The sequence below is a fragment of the Calliopsis andreniformis genome, chromosome 9, assembly GCF_051401765.1.
Source record: "Calliopsis andreniformis isolate RMS-2024a chromosome 9, iyCalAndr_principal, whole genome shotgun sequence".
Classification (NCBI taxonomy): Eukaryota; Metazoa; Arthropoda; class Insecta; order Hymenoptera; family Andrenidae; genus Calliopsis; species Calliopsis andreniformis.
Genome location: NC_135070.1, coordinates 9779408 through 9796057, shown reverse-complemented (window position 1 = coordinate 9796057; position 16650 = coordinate 9779408). Strand labels below are relative to the sequence as shown.

Sequence of the window (16650 nt, the reverse complement as noted above, 5' to 3'; positions counted from 1 at the left end):
AATTGACTAAATTTGCTTCAATTTATTTTATTTAAATTTGTTTCAATAATTTAACAGTATGTCTTGTCGTCGTGGTTTTATTTAGCATAAGTAATGATATAGATTGGATTCTGTTAGATCAAGAAATTGCGTCACAACGACGGGAGAGCATAGTTAAATACTCCCCTTACATATTACCATACTTTAAACTATATGTCTATGTAGGCGTACTGTATGTATACGTATGCCTGCAGTAAACAAGAAATTCCAGTAAACAAGTGAATCCACGTATGTATGTAGGGAAAATATTGCACCGATATACGCACTGCACAATCTATCGTGGTTTCGTAACAATGGATATATTGCTAAAAAAAAAACAGTGATAATGCAAAAACGAGAACGATACGCAATAACGATAAGAAAAAGTTAAGTCTCATAATGTAAACTGCCTCTGAAATGTATACATACGTCATACATTTAACATGTACTATGAATTTGTTATATTTATGAATTATATCGGAGGATGACATTTTACGTGCCGTTGGCAATAGTTGCGTCCATAATATTTCGTAACATAATGGACACAAATCGGTATTTTATAGCTTACTTCCAGGCATCTACGAAGATCGAGAGGTATATTCCCCCACGCCTTTTACGTTTTCAGGTAATGTAAATGTACGAATTCGTACCACGTGTGTATGTGTTACTTACACAAATGCAAACTTAACGTGAAGAGGGGGAACAACGCGTAGCGAATTGTTTCATGAAAGTATGCCTAAAAGATGCGTTTGGAAACTCGCTTTAAAGACTGACGCGTATCGCAAAACTCCTGATAGCTAAACTTTCAAAAAAGTTTTGCACATATTCTCTAATTTCAGTAGTATTCATTTATATTTAGTATTCATTAATTCTCTGTAGTTCATAATATTCATATTAAGGAATATTTAGAACTCATTTCTGCGAGAAAACGTGTCCACCACGGAGAGTTTTCTAAAATAACTCCACTCTATACTTTACTCAAGCTTTATATTATTAAATTATACTTTTGGATGATAGTCACTTTCCGACAGCATTAAATTAAATTAAACTAAATTAAACTGTGAAAAACAACTTGTGCCAATTACATTCTCAAGTAGACACGTACCCTCAGATTTGATATTCGATATTTTTCCCGTACGAAATAAATCAAAATTCAATACGACATCAAATTACTCATATTTACCAACTACGACCAATATAAACAATATAACACGACACGCGTATCACGCGATTGGTCCCCCAAACGTCGAATATTCCTATTGGTCGCTAGGCAATAGCCCCAACAACGACGCAGCTTCGATAATCGACTCCTCGCTACGTTCGCCCTGAAGTTTCATGAATCGGCTGCGCAGCGGTGTTGTGCGCACGTCTCGCGTACTCCGTGTAGAATTAGGTGAAGAAAAAGAACAGGAGATGTAGGGTAGAACAGGAAGAAGTAACAGTAAGACAAGTAACGGGAACAGTCCGCGTACGCGTTCAGTTACGTCTAACAACGCGGTGCAGGTTCGACGATGAGAATTCGCGAGGTTCCTGCGCAGCCCTAACAAAAGTGGAAAACGATAGGTTAAACCGGTGGCGACGATAGCCACGCACGGGCAAACGTTGGGGCGCATAGTTTGTAAGTGGGAACCGACGAAAACCGACGAACGGAGGAGGTGGAGGTGGAAGCGAAGGTGGAGGTGGCAGAAGTAGTAGTGCCTAGTGGTGGTGGTAGTACGGGAGTATCAGGAGGTGGAGAAGGCTCGGGGAAGGCTTGCCAGCCGCCGGAAGAGCATCGACGGCGACGGGGGCGGGGAAGCTGTCCACCGAACGGAACGACCGCTCGGTGATACGAACAGCGAGTCGAACGGTTCCCCGAACGGATACGGATATACCACAACGTTCGACGACAGTCGGCGATTTTCTGCTAGGTAAGCGATTACGAATCACAAACGAAGACGACCGCCGCTGCTCGTCCGCGGACTTATTCCGGGTCGCCGCGACGCCGCGTAGACGCGAGAGAGAACCGCGGTTCCGAATAATTGACAGGAATGACGTAGCGTAAGGGGTGTGTCGTCGATTAGGCGGCAATCTTTGATGCTTTCTTACGTGTCGGTGAACGTTCCTACCGTTCGATCGCCGATTATCGGACCGTCCTGCTTTCGTTCCGCCTACCATCGACCCGCGTATGCTTTCCAAAGGTTATTGTCTTCGGTACTTGTTGCGATAGTTACGCCATCGAAAACCATCGTTCTCCGCCGCTGTATCGCCATTTGCATTGTTAAATCATTGACCTTCTTTTCCTCCTGTTTTCCCCCGGCGAAAGACAGGATACCTCCTTTAATACGCGAGGATTGGGTTCGAACGGGAACGCGACGCCATTCTGTTGTTTCACTTTTTTCGGTTCCCGTAATCTTTCATTGAATTACGTGCACGATGGTGAAAGAATGGAACGAAAGTAAAAATCCTGCCGGGGTTTATGGGTTTATGGTGTTCGAGGGATTTTGTGCATTTGTGGCGCAGTATTAGTACGCAGGGTAACGACAGTCAAGTGTGTCAGGATTCGCGAACCAACGCCTGTGGTAATTTCTCTTCGTGTACGCGTCTAATCGATCCGTTCGGGATATCCTTTGTTGTAATCAACGACAGGTCCTTTCAGTGTTGCGAGCTAGTGGAATACAGTGGATCGGGCTACGTTGATACGGCTGCGTCGATTGGACCATTGGGGCTACAACCGAAATAAAAGTTAACATCGTTTCGCAATGATACATTTGTCTATTCGACGTTCGTGCATGTCTTGAATGCTCTTCGACAGTTGCGTCAATCGATACGTTTAAACTGGTCATTTGGGCGTATTCGCACGAATATCCGTAGTCTGAGCTCGTCTCGACGTCCTTATGATCTCGATATTACTTCGTAGACTCGAATACGCGACGTAGGACGCGACCCGTGCGCGCGTGACCCATCGCGCTACACGCCCACAGCCTGGCGAAGGAATTTCGGATTGCTTTTAATTTTCCCGCGAGAAATCTAGTTTACAGTCCATCCGTAAGGAACGAAGCGCATCTCCCAGTAATAAGCGTATCTTCTCGCAACAACTCTACCGCCCGCGCGCAATCTATCGTCGCTTGGAAATAAACTGGCTGCTCTCTCGGGTTTCGGTTCTATAGAAGGCACGCTCACCTGTGTGCGTACGTTCACTGTCTCATCGTTTGTGTATGTGCCTGTGTAAATACGTGTGTCGGTTTGTCTCCGCGGTCCCCCTTACCGATCTCAACACACGACGCTTCGTTTCGATTTACCGGTTACCCCGAGCAATTTTTCACGTAATGTACAACGATTAGTCGCGAACGTTTTATTGCCGCGGTTGGTGTCTCGTTACATATTTGACGACCACGGGGTGCGCGGATAACTGTCGTACCCGCCATTCGGCTAGAAAACTTTCTGCGGTGCATTTCAGGTGAAACGTAAGTAGAGCATAATGATCGGGATCGTTCTGATTGTGTTCGATGAGAATCGCGGGTTTCTTTCAGTTGGAAATATGACGTGACACGGTGCTCCATCGACCGATCGTGGTACCGCCCAACCGCGACGATAGTGCGAGGCTTTACGTTTTAAGTTATGACATCATCGGGTCGAGAAACAGCGGACGCGTCGCATTAAGTAGCTCGCGCCACGATATGTGTTCAGGCCACGTTATCTTGGTAGTTCGATGTCTTATCGGTTCATTTTTTTTTCTCGTTTCCAGGGAATGAAAGCGCAAACACCGATGCCTTCTGCATTCTATTTTTAACCGCTTTCACTCGCTGAATAATAGTTTCAACTGTTAAACGGGCACGGCAGAGTCAGCGTATACTTGACAATTATTCGGCGATGCGTAAAATATTAAATTTAGTATATTTCCGCGAAAGGCGCGCGCACAGGATAAAAGTCAGATTCGGTATGACTTGCATTCGACGTTGTATTCACTGACTGACTGTTTATATCTGTTTTAATTTATATTCACTGACTATATTTATTTCTAATTCCTCTCAGCAAATTCAATTAATCTTTCAGCTCATTGTGTATGCGCTTCTAGCGCAATGAAGAGGTATCATTATTGTCATTAATACCGGTGATTGCGAGCATCTAACAAGCGTTGTTCAATTGGTGTCCACCGCTAAATAGCGCTGATGAGCACCAATTGTCGGAGTTGCGCTATTTAGTCACGGTGAATTACGTACTGGACCAGGTACAAAGATGTTGATACGGAACTGTTTCTTTTTTCCTCGTTGATTTTCGCGGAAAGTGTCCTACAAGGAGTGTCGAATGCAGTACCATAAAAACGCCCTCGACCGTGGCGCGTTGGTGTTTTCTGCTTCACGCTAGAGCTCGCGATCCCCCGTAAAAATCGAGCTGGCTGCGGTACGCGAGTCGTGGAAAAGAAATGGCCGAAAAGTGTATCGATCGTTACGCTCTGCTCGTGGTTACGGTGTACTACTATCTGCTTTCGTTAAGACACGAATCTGGTGTTTGAACCGCGGTTGGAGTTTGCGCGGTTCTTTTGGAAACCTTTGATGACGTCACCCGAAAAAACTTTCACGGTTCGATAGACAGCTTTTTAGAAATGCTTTTTTCTGTGTTCCAATTAGCACTGTAAATTAACGACTTCTATGAGTTTTTTTGAAAATGTACAGTAAAGCGAGGTAAATGGTTAAAGAGTCCATTCAGCGAACGAAGATTGTCAAGCAGGGTTTTTTTTTTTGACTAGTACACACGTACAATGGAACCGTTCATTCGACGATGCTAATGAGAGGCTAGTAATAACGATGACGAAGCACCGGTTGAATTGATTTTTGTGCGAGACGATGGCATTCGCGATTTGCACGTTTAGATTAGAATTCGCGGAAGTTGTGAATTCAGGTTAAGCGTGCGCTTCCGAGGTGAGAGACGTTAAATACGGTTACCTCCGACACTAATGCATCACTATCGAGCACTTAGACCTTACAGCCACGTTTTCACGTGCAGGATACATAATACGAATTATAATTTCCAAACTTGGAACCGTACAAATTAATTGATTTTTAAATATGGCGCGCACAGAAAATTTGTCTTAAGCCACATTTCCAAGTGAATAGTGTAAGTACTTTGCACAATAAATTTAAGTCATGCTTGCGTACGTAGAACGCACAGTACATCTTATGTATGTTCTGTATCATTTGGTGTATACATATAACCTTGAATTGAATTTTTTCATATTACGAGTGCGCACATGTGTGGAGTAATGGCTTAAGATACATTATATCGGTCATTTCACGTGTGAGAGTTGGCTGAAGATGCACAGCTTGTTGCATACCACACATGCAAGAACTTGGCGTAAAGTATATTTTATGCCACAGGTTGTACATGTAGAAACGTGGCTTAACGACACATCTGCAATCTGCTGTTCCCGTTATCTCGTTACAACCAGTGCTGCAGTAATAAATATTGGAGAATCATGCATTCCCTGGTTATCAATCTTTTTTATCTGAAAAGAATATGTGTTATCGGATAACTGGTTATGCAATTCCGCTCATAGAATTTCCAGAAAATATTTTCTAGTCTAGTATATATAGTATAAAAGCTGCCGCTGCATTTCTTCGTAGTTTTTTGTAAGAAAAAAATCGAATCTGTGAATGGGGCTCTTTGTTTCCGTATTTTCTGAAAGAATCGAAACAGAAAGGCATCGTAGGACTGTAAAACGAGGGAGGAAGAGAGGCGAAAAAAACGTAGAACGAAGAGATGCGAGTGTGATATAAATAAGCATGGGAAGAATTCGAGAAAAAGAGCGGTACGATTTCAGTCGCTCTAGGGATTCTTATCGTCAGTCACCCCTGCTGTCTACGCATTCGACGCTGCGTTACACTTGACTGTTACCCGCGAGTTTATTGATCGTTTGCTGACTTCTGCCGGTTTTCCGACGTTCCATTCCCCTTTTATACTTGAAATCGGATAACATCTGAGAGGCATTCATCAGCGGATGAAACGTGATTCGTTTCATCGGTTAAAAAGCAGAAGAACATAAAGGAGAGGAAGGATCGATACTATTTCTATAAAAATATCAAATGGCCTTCTTTACATAATTAGTAAACGTACACGGCCCCTACCTTTTTCTTTTTTAAATGTTATATTTATGTTCGACGTAATCTTTCGCTTTGATTGCACGATTACATGGAGAGTTTTCATAAGTCAACGTTATTAATTGAAGAAAAATATTTGTTTTAGTCGGTGTCCAACGAAAGGAGAGGGAAGAGGAGGGGGAGGTGGCGGTGGCGGAGGTGGTGGCGGCGGCGGAGGTTGAAGGTGGAGGAGGAGGAGGAGGAGGAAGAACCTAACGGCGGTAAATAATATAAAATAAAAAGAAAGGAAGAGGGAAATTAAACAAAGAGAGGTATCATAAAGCTCAAAGATGGCGGACACGAGTCAACAGCAACCGTTGTCCGAGCCACACACGAACGGAGTAGTGGACGGTTTAACGGAAGACGAGAAAAGCAAGATGAGGCCCGCCGATATCGATGCGGTAAGCCTCAAAACGATTTCCTCGAATTCGCTTCTTAAAAGGACACATGAAAACGACATTCTTTCATGTTTTTGCAGGATATGAGAGAAATGGAGAGGAGGAAGAGAGTGGAGATGATGATGAACTCGCGATTATTTCGCGAGGAATTAGAACGAATTATTGAGACGCAAATGAAGGACGGTGCTGGACCATCCGGTCTCTTGCAACAAATTTCAGACATGATGGGTGCCCAAGGTGCTCGATTCAATGGAAACGTTTTTAAAAGTAAGTTGCTTAGACGTGAAAGTTGATGTTTCATTAATCCATTCGTCAATCTTGTTACAGATTCGAATTGTGTGTTACCAATTAACGATATACGCGGTGTCGAAAGTATGGGCTATGCTAAAGGGGAAAAAGTGTTACGCTGCAAACTAGCGGCGGTATTCAGATTGCTTGACCTTTACGGTTGGACCCAGGGCGTCGGTGGACAAATCACGGCGCGCTTGAACCAGGATCAGGAGCACTTTTTAGTCAATCCGTACGGATTGCTCTACCACGAAGTTACCGCCTCGAGTTTAGTGAAAGTCGATATGCAAGGAACTGTTGTAGAGCAAGGGACGACTAATTTCGGGGTGCATTTGACAGGGTTTCAATTGCATTCGACGATTCATGCTGCGAGACCCGACATTAAATGCATCGTTCATATTACGACTCCGTCCGTTACTGCTGTAAGTAGGGAGCAATCTTTTTTTTGCTTTCAGTAATTGTTGGAAATCTTAATAGGTTTATTACTTAACCCATTATCATTGCATTAATACTTTCCCCACATTAGTCCTTCCTATGTGTGTTTTACTCGATACTAATGTCTAAGTAATTATACTTGATTGCATTGATGTTAATAGCAAACGGAAGTACTATTGAGAAAAAGCTTCAATCTTCTAATAACCATTGCGATAGGTAATGGGTTAATTTGTACCTCTAATTTCGAAATATAGAGTGTAAAGGAGAGCTCTTTTTCTGTAGATTTCATCACTGAAATGTGGATTACTGCCAATCGGACAAGAGAGCATAGTGATAGGCGACATTAGCACTCATCAGTATATGGGAGGATCCTTCGAACCAGAGGAAAAAGAGAAAATAGCCAGAAATCTTGGACCTATAAACAAAGTCATGCTATTAACGAATCGCGGTGCTCTTTGTTGTGGAGAAAGCGTTGAGGAAGCGTTTTTCAACGTGTACAACATGGTGTTAGCATGCGAGACGCAATTGAAGTTGATGCCTGCCGGTCTTGATAACCTAAACCTTATTTCTGAAGAAACAAAGAAAGCTATATTTGAGGCTTCGAGAAAACCACCTACACCCCAACAAGCAAGTCAGACTACCGAAAGTACAGCTCTTGCTGAGAAGCTTGAAAAGCGCTGGCGAATCGGCGGAACTGAATTTGAGGCTCTTATGCGGATGTTGGATAATGCTGTAAACATTCAAAGTTTTATTATTATTCAATTTATTACGTTTGACTTTCGAGTGATACTATTTTGATCGATTTTATAGGGATTCCGTACTGGCTACATATATAGGAATCCATTGGTAAAGGGAGAACCTCCAAGACCCCGCAACGACGTCGAAGTACCACCTGCAGTGTCGTCTTTGGGATATTTGCTCGAAGAAGAAGAACTGTACAAACAGGGGTATGTACATTTATTTGGTTAACGAAGAGAAAAAAACGAAACAAAAATAAAGAAAGCTTTTATTAATTTTATTATTAAACTTTTTCTTTCAGACTCTGGAAGGGTGGCCGTAAAGGCACGGATCGTTCGCGTTGGTTGAACTCACCCAATGTGTATCAAAAGGTCGAAATACTCGAGACAGGAACTCCTGATCCGAAAAAAATCACGAAGGTAGAGGTCATCACTTTTGAGAACAAAAACGAATAGGCGCGATCGAATATATCTCTGAGAAAGGAGGAAAGAAACGAATACATTTATGAGTAATTAAAGTTTATGCAAGAGGAAAAGAATCTTGCAAGTAATATTATAACTAGTACTATTCTAAAAGAGTCAATATCGATGTTTCGTAAATGTTTTACATATGCACATGTTGTTACATTCCTGATTCTTTAAAAAAAATATTTATCTAGTGAGGAAAGTAATTATCGCGACGTTCGAAATGAGAAGAGATATTATATGTGTAACTTTTCAGAAATATTGCTTGTCTTTGTGAAAATTGTCTAAGAGAGTCGTCATTTTTAATCGTGTTGATCCTTTGGATCTCTTCGAATATCTGTTGTCATATGTATTATAGTGTTGATAAACGAACAACTGTGTTCCTCCATGTTGCATCGTATCGCTTGTTGTCTGTGACACACGCCTGTCACATTCTTCTATATTTTTGGTACATTCCAGCTTGCAATTGTTTGTTAAGTAATTCACTGAAAAGCAAGGAGAGCAACAGAACGTGAACGCGCGATTGAAAAGTTGATGTAGTGCATATATCGAAGTGTTAGAAATCCTGAACGAGGCAGCTTACATGATTAGCGTAAAACGTAATTCCGACTGAGGACTTGTTGCAATAATATATCGCGCGTCTTTCAAATATCAAAAAAATCATTGTCATCAGTAATCAATTTTACTGCACCTCTTTCTTGTAGCTTCTTGATATTTAAATAAATATATGTCTACTGTTTCATCATGTATATGTAGGTAATTTTTCGGAAAAAAACCTTTTCTCTATTTTGGTATAGCATGATACTTTATTGGGTTAGAAAAGATAAGAATTTTATCGTTCAGTGGATTTGCGATTCGACGAGTTTGAATTCGCAGTCATGTTTCTCGAATTTATGAGCGATTTTTAATGTTGCTCAGAACTGTGTATGAATGTGTGCCTGTCAATCGTCGAAACGACGAACGTTCGATTCTTCGTGTCCCACTGCATTTACAAAACCAGATCGATCGACCCTACAAAAAGGAAAATAGAGAATGAAACTAACGGGATCGATAGACAGTAGAAAACATTTAACGATTGTTCTTTCTGATCGATGAACAGAAGACAACATCTCGAAGAACTCGAACTCTCAAATTCGATGCACGAACGATTCGTAAAATCGTGGCATCACCTACACACACGTATCTACACTAGAGAACATATAACGTACATATAGTGGTAACGTATAGTGGTAATGGGACTTGACCCAGACCTGACCAGCAGAGCAGGCACACATTAGCATACGCAGATAGGACGAGAGAAATCAAATTTTGCGATGCTTTTAAATCGGTTGTCGAATTTACTGATAATTTAATGATGGGGGTCGACTAATGTTCTGGTTTTGTGTGCAGTGGGTATCAGACGGCTCGCCGACCCATAGCAGTACACCGGTGAAGATCGACAGTGCTCTACAATTCGTGCCGAAAAATACCAATCCGAAGGAATTTAAGCAAATACAACAACAGGTAAGTATCTTACGAGCGAGTAAGTACCCGTTTGTCCAATCTCTAATAATTGTTAAGATAAATAGGAAAAAGCAGGGGTAGTAGCTACTTTCTTTTTCAGATTAAAGATTATCGTAGAGCAGACAAGATATCGGCTGGACCACAGTCGCACATATTAGAAGGTGTCACGTGGGAAGAAGCTAAGAAGATGCAGGTAACGTCTTATTTGGATAATTCTGAAGTCATAATTATCTATTCGTTTAATTCCAGTATCTTCCTTTTCTTTAGGAAGATAAAAGACTTAATCGTTACATTCATAAATTAATACGAACGTTTATTTAAATGTTTATGAAAGGACGCCACTATTAGTGGGACGGGCGAGCAGGTGGTTCTAGTAGGAGCAGCTAGCAAAGGTATCATTCAACGAGGTTTCCAACACAACGCAATGGTCTATAAAACGCCATACGCCAAAAATCCATTCGATGCTGTTACGGATCAAGAATTGGATCAATATAAGAAGGAAGTCGAACGTAAACAGAAGGGTGATCCTTGTGAGTAACGGATAAAGATTTCCCTTATTTTACTAATTCTTTAGATGTCAGAATTATTTAGAACTCTATCTAAAATGTTTTTATCGTAATTAATTCTTTCCTGTGTTCTTCTTGAAGACGATGAGTCACAGTCAGAATCAGAGGCTTTGTCGTCGTATAATGTCAGCCGCGCAACGCACGAATCGAGCACTGCCAAAAGTCCCATCCAGTCTCCAGTATCAGTGACTTCTGAAACGGAAGAAGAAAGCAGAGACGGTAATAAATAATTTTTCGTCATTCATACATTCTTTACACTCTTGAAATATACAGGAATATATTGAACTTCATCTTCAATCTCTTGTAGAACCCCGAGTATTGCGAATAGAAACAAAACAAGTGCCTGCACCGAGCCAACCCGAGGTTGTGTTGAGCGATGGTAAGTTTCATAACCTTAACATTTGGTTCCAAGCGATCGTTTGCTTTTTCAAAGGTAAAATCGTCTTGAGACTTAAAGAAAGGGGAATGTGGTTCAAATGGTTAAAAGGGGGAACTTTGTATCGTTTCATTTTCTTTTTCTAATTTCTTTTTAACGACGCACAAAGTTCAATCAATAATACTAAAACCATTGTAACTCACTAATACATTTACTCACTGTTTTATATTCTAATTTTTTATATTTATGATCACTAACGCTTGCACCGTGCATGTTTTACACCTCCGCGTATCCGCATGTTCACTGACCTTACGTATGTTCATGTTTATCAGAATTTTTTTATTAATTTCGTCTCCTTTTCATTTTTCTTTTATTCCACAATGTACATAAACGCTTTGCACTGTATCACGTACTGCTTTTTTTAACAACCACGAATCGTCATAGGAATAATGCAGAAATTTTCAAGAAGCCGATAGATTAGTAGTGTAGGTCAGTAATCGCGATAGTTTTAGATATACAGGTGTGAGCATCCGTGATCATAACGCGACAAGTATCTTCTGTCTCCCCGAGAAAGAAGGTAAACGAAAGAAAAGAAAGCTAAAAGAACGTTTAAAAAATGTAGTTGTGGTGTTTTTGGACAATGTGGTTACAGATCGTGATTCGTCGAGCAGGTACTGCAGTGATAGCGAAAACGAACATGATCAAGAAAACGAAAGTGAAGTTCCTATTATTTGTACTCGTCGTGACTGCTACGCTTCAGAACCTCGTCTGCATGAGCCGCGCTTGGAAATCACTCGAAGTAGCGTTATCGCTGAACGCATGACACCTGTAATAATTTCCTACACACCTCCAGTCAACAGTAACTCTTTGGTCAATTTGAAACGCAAATTTTTCGAAAGTATTACGAATCCCGTTCAACTTGAAGAAAAAGAAGCACCAAAGAAAATAGAGAGCAAAAATAATTTAGAATTGAAAAATGACAAAAATTCATCTTATAATCGTGATCATAAGGTTACCAATTTATCGGCGACCCCTGATGAATTCATAGAGGACAGAAAAACACCTGATTATAGTAAGATCACTGAAATCGTGAATAGTATCAACTTAACAGTTTCTCCATCAAAGACAAATTTGTACACTTTGCCTAATGGAAATTTCGAGGTCTCAACTAAGTACAGTTTAGATTCTGCAGACATGAGTCGAATATATAGTTTAACTCCATTTATAGATTCTGATTCGGAAGAAAACGCCAACGAACAGACTTTACGAGAATCATTGCCCTCACTTTCTCTAGAAACGAACAGTGAACGTAATCAGGTTCCTGCGCAAACCAAAGAAGAACAAAATGTTGATTGTGATCGACAACGTGCATTAGACGAAAAAAAACGCACATTTGATGAAACTTTCAACTGCAGTTGGCTTGATCAATTGGATGAATTGTCTAAATCAGTCTCTCCTGACCCTACACAAAACCTTTCCGCTGATAATGATCAGTCAGAAACTCGTTCTAATAGTGGATCCGATCTTTTAGAGCTACCTGCTGATACGATCCTCGAGTTAGCCGAAACTAACGATGAATATTTTAGGGCAGGAATCAGCAATAGTGCAAACGAAATCATCGCTGAGCTTAATGCTAATGATACATACGTTAGTATTTCTAGTATCGTGGCAGAGATTTTACAAAGAGTTTGTACCCTTTGCAATGACAAATTAAACGATCAGTATAAATTTTTGCGTTCATCGTCACCTCTGATCGTTCGTTCACTTTCACCGATTACTTTAAAGGACGATGACCCTAAGGAAAACGAGAAATGTCGTAAGAATTTGCCTGTTAAGCAGCTTGATGAAGATGTTTTCATTATACGAGAAATCGTTCACCACGTGATAGATACGAATGATACGAGTGAAAATAACTGTTCCAGTATTTCAAGTGATGAGACCTTAGATTATTTTTCTAAGAAGGCTAAAGATAATGCTAACGTAGAATTGAAAGAAACACAGAACGCTTCTATTATTAATGAAGATACAGAATTAACGAGCAACTTGACGAACTGTAAAAATGAATCGATCGAAGAGTTTTGTCCAAGTACTGAAATTACAGCGATTAATAAAGTTTCCAGGGAAATAGAGGATGAGGAGGAGATAGCAACCAAAGCTGATGCTATTCTTGAATTCTGTACAGTAGCAAGAAGAAAGTCGACAGAAATTGATATGGAAACTTTTGAATTAAATTTTCGAATCGAGACAAATAATAACTCCGAAGCAGTTATTGAAAAAGTGGAAGAATCTGCAGACAAGATTGGAAATCATATTCCAAGCGAGAAAGAAGACGATATTTACTGTTGCAATATGTTAGGATCACCGATATTACCATCGAATTCTTCAAGCTCCGAAAGTACAAATTTCGCGGAACACGATGTCAGTTTAACTAATTCATCCGAAAACGAAGATGTCAGAAATATTAAATTACCAATAGAGTGTGAAATATGCAATCTGGCACAGACTTACAAATCTTACGAATTATGCGATGAATGTATATATTGTCCAAAAGTTCCTAATATAAATCCTAATCAAGAGGGTTCTTTACCGCCTATACCTGAAGAAATTGAAACTAGTACAAGTTTAAAGGAAGTATCGAGGATATTGTCAGAACTCAACGACGACAAAATTAACGAGACAAATATTTTCGAAGAAATTGAGAAAAATTGCTGCGATGAAACTTTTACGTATTCTGATGACTACGACGAAAACAATGCAAATGATGAAGAACTTTCTGACGACGATGTAGCAAATATAAAGCGACTGTTCTCCCCTGAAGTATCTCAGTTGAACAGCCAAACAGCACTTTTCTCAAACATGACGATTCATTCATACAGAGATTCAAGTGCTGTTTTATCGGAGTTTGTTTTTGAATCGACTACTTAAAAAAGCTAATATTCACTGTATTTGCATCGACGTTTATACTTGCGTGTTACATCGACTAAACTACGACAACGTTTCTTTTCTTGCTGTATAACAGTGAATAATTCTCATATTCTTATAGGCTTGCAAAACAATTTTTTTTTGTTTTCTTTATTTTTTATTTACGTATTTATGTAGAGTACATTATATTAATTGTAAGTCATTGGACACTGTTTGTTTATATCGTGTTTTGCTTCCATGCACTTATTGTTTTGTTCTTGAAAAGATTACTCACAGTATTATTATCGTCCAATTTTCTATTTTTTTATTATTTTTGTATTTCGCACTTGTACGCTTGGCGTACGTTGTTTGCTAATAAATATGTTCATTAAAAATTGGAAAAACACCACGAAGTGAATTATATTCTTCCCGTAGAAGAATATAAAAGAATATAAGCTTTTTAAAAGCTTACTTAAGGTAAGGTTTCACTTTAGTCTTGACGATTCGTTTTCTTTTGCACACTAGCACTCTTACTGTTAACAATGGCCCCCCTGGATGCTATGAATAATACCTGGCGGTGTTTGTCCATGTCAAGCGTGGATTCTTTGCAGCCACATGTAACATCTCATGCTTTATGTTTCAGGAGAAAATACCGTAAATGGCGATCACTCAGATGCGCATCACAGTACATTTTCTCAAAGCAGCAAAGAGGTTTGTTGCTCGTACTCGTTTATAGACTCTTGTCCTCGAGCTTTGTTCAAAGCCCACGTTAAGAACAATATTCTTTTTATATTTTAAAAAATAATTTATATACCCTGTAGTTCAGTTAAATTCACCTAATTTACTATTTACTGCAACCACAGTTTAATTACATATTTGACACAAAGCCAGGGCACAGCAAGAGATGCTCGTGAGCAATAAAGAGGCTCGAGGACTCGCAAAACATATGTGTGAAGGCGATCACGAAACACTGTCGTTCTCGGTGACTGATATTTCGCAAAATGATGTTACGCTTTCTGAATTACTTGTTAACAACAGTTTTGTCTTTTGCACAACTCGCGTTCATTCGCGCCGTGCAATTCGAGCGCAGAGAAATCATCGCAAAACTCGACTGAAGTAACTCTCGAGTCTCCATTTTCGCGGTCTCATCTTTCATGGTCAAGTACGTTTTCTGGAAATCATGCAGAAACGGTGCTTTCATTAACTATTTCATAACGCTACAGAAGTGCTAGTCTGCCGATAGTGTTCGCTTGCATGAATCAACGGATGACCTAATGGGTATTACGTAAAACCATTAAATGATTAGGGAGAGGGGAAAACTGGTATGTATGTGCGTGTGTGTGAGCGGGTGAATGAAACTGAATACGTGAGAGGGGGAGAAAGAGGGAGTGCATGTATTTCGTGTATGTCTCCTTTTTATGTTAGCAAAAATTGGCTGCTTGCATGTGCATGCAAAAAGGTTTATGGTTACGGTTGGGACCTTCCGTGTTAAGGGTTCCATGTCGCAGGATGTGAGCGTTAGCGAGGAATCGCCAAAGAAGGAAAAGAAGAAGAAGAAAGGCCTTAGGACACCGTCCTTCCTAAAAAAGAAGAAAGAAAAGAAGAAGCCAGTCGAGGCGTAGGTAGTCCTAACTTTGGTACGTATCAGCAAATTATATTGTTAGGGTCGATTTTCTTTCATATAATCGGTCTTCATGTGTTTCTTCAATTATAATTCTTTATTCGTTTTGAGAACCCCGTAAACTCTTAGTGTCCCTCTTTTCACGAATGCTCATTGTTTCGATGTCGGTAATATTCAAATTTTCTGCAACCAATCGAGCAGCGAGTTGTCTTCAGACGGTGTTTAATATATTTGGTAAAAGTATGCGAGACAACTTGTCTTATCGATCGTCTGGACTGTCGATTCGCGGCGTACTGTTAATTCCTGCTTTCTGGAAATACTAAGAAGCCATACAAAGAAATGAAGGTAGGCAGGGGGTTTCTACGTCTGAGCATTACTTTTTTTTCTTAGTGTAGACGAGCTGGCGCTGTGTAAAACGCATAGATGCAACTTAGAGGCCGTTTTTATTAGTCGCCAGTTAGAGGTTAAGTTCAAGTCATCGTTGCCGCCAACGGTATCGATCTCATTTTCGCTCACGTGATTCGCCCGTCGTTCGCCATCTTTAAAAAGAAAAAAAGAAAAAAAACAATTAACGGTCGCCGCGTTATACGCGCGAAAAATTTTAAATAATTTGTTCGTAATATATTAGGTTACTGCAGAAGATTTGTCCACATCGTCGTTCATATAAACTTATAAACGTACGCTAGCGGACAGAATTTCTGCAGCAACTTAATATGATTGAATGAAGACTTTTATTGAATTCTTCTTTCTTTTTTACTCTATATTTGCAGACACTGCCACGAGCAAAAGCTTATCGCAAATAGAAGAATAAGTACCGAATGAGGATTAAAACGCGAGACAGAAGAGTCGAGGATCGCAATTGCGTGTCGAAAAGAGCATATACAAGGAGACGAATGAAAAATCTAGGAAATAGGGAAATAGGAAAAAAATAGGATCGATCGGAAATCGAAGTAATCATGCAACAATCACAGCATCTTTCCAGGACTCAAGACTGCCATCGCATTACGTCTACGATATAAGAAACTATATTGTACTGTTAATGTTTTTACGTTTTTAATTTGTTAAGGCGTCGCGCTGATGTATTTAATCCGCTATTTAATTTCGCCTCCCCAGCCCCGTTTGTGTAATTGCAATAAAACAAAATTACGTCTACAATTTAACGACGATAGAACGAATGAAATGCGCCATTGTATCGATATAACGAGCATTTTTTAAATATCTCTATA

At 40.0% G+C, this 16650-nt stretch overlaps 2 protein-coding genes and 2 long non-coding RNA genes across 6 annotated transcripts; 3 read left to right on the top strand and 1 right to left on the bottom strand.

The window, feature by feature from the left end:
* Nucleotides 1-31: 31 nt before the first annotated feature.
* Nucleotides 32-833, bottom strand: LOC143183918 (uncharacterized). The gene is made up of 2 exons (XR_013002689.1): nucleotides 448-833; nucleotides 32-344 (listed from the first exon to the last, which is right to left on the bottom strand). It is a non-coding gene; the product is annotated as an uncharacterized LOC143183918 (long non-coding RNA).
* A 520-nt stretch (nucleotides 834-1353) lies between these two features.
* Nucleotides 1354-6272, top strand: LOC143183365 (uncharacterized). Its single transcript, XM_076384891.1, has 4 exons — nucleotides 1354-1433; nucleotides 1522-1544; nucleotides 1642-1928; nucleotides 6241-6272. The coding sequence occupies exons 1-3, from the start codon at nucleotides 1354-1356 to the stop codon at nucleotides 1845-1847; spliced, it is 309 nt and encodes a 102-aa protein (XP_076241006.1). The 3' UTR covers nucleotides 1848-1928; nucleotides 6241-6272.
* On the top strand, nucleotides 4766-6228 carry LOC143183917 (uncharacterized). Its single transcript, XR_013002688.1, has 2 exons — nucleotides 4766-4919; nucleotides 5005-6228. It is a non-coding gene; the product is annotated as an uncharacterized LOC143183917 (long non-coding RNA).
* Nucleotides 6273-6323: 51 nt separating the features above from the next.
* Nucleotides 6324-16579, top strand: Hts (adducin 1-like protein hts). Of its 3 annotated transcripts, none has more exons than XM_076385710.1 (14): nucleotides 6324-6535; nucleotides 6613-6799; nucleotides 6860-7242; nucleotides 7538-7987; nucleotides 8066-8202; nucleotides 8295-8412; nucleotides 9847-9960; nucleotides 10061-10153; nucleotides 10295-10490; nucleotides 10608-10745; nucleotides 10834-10905; nucleotides 14447-14514; nucleotides 15312-15440; nucleotides 16195-16579. In XM_076385710.1, the coding sequence occupies exons 1-13, from the start codon at nucleotides 6425-6427 to the stop codon at nucleotides 15423-15425; spliced, it is 2181 nt and encodes a 726-aa protein (XP_076241825.1). In that variant the 5' UTR covers nucleotides 6324-6424; the 3' UTR covers nucleotides 15426-15440; nucleotides 16195-16579. The 3 variants fall into 3 exon arrangements, with proteins under 3 accessions (XP_076241825.1, XP_076241824.1, XP_076241826.1); XM_076385709.1 differs by having other exon boundaries at nucleotides 15297-15440; XM_076385711.1 differs by lacking the exon at nucleotides 15312-15440.
* The last annotated feature ends 71 nt before the right edge of the window (nucleotides 16580-16650 follow it).

Bases quoted from the DNA above. Each gene is read 5' to 3' on its own strand.
- LOC143183365 (XM_076384891.1), top strand. From the start codon at position 1,354: ATGAATCGGCTGCGCAGCGGTGTTGTGCGCACGTCTCGCGTACTCCGT. The intron at 1,434-1,521 runs GTAGGGTAGAAC...AACGCGGTGCAG, and splicing joins GAAGAAAAAGAACAGGAGAT to GTTCGACGATGAGAATTCGC. The intron at 1,545-1,641 runs GTTCCTGCGCAG...ATAGTTTGTAAG, and splicing joins CGACGATGAGAATTCGCGAG to TGGGAACCGACGAAAACCGA.
- Hts (XM_076385709.1), top strand. From the start codon at position 6,425: ATGGCGGACACGAGTCAACAGCAACCGTTGTCCGAGCCACACACGAAC. The intron at 7,243-7,537 runs GTAAGTAGGGAG...CTTTTTCTGTAG, and splicing joins CGACTCCGTCCGTTACTGCT to ATTTCATCACTGAAATGTGG. The intron at 10,491-10,607 runs GTGAGTAACGGA...TTCTTCTTGAAG, and splicing joins TAAACAGAAGGGTGATCCTT to ACGATGAGTCACAGTCAGAA.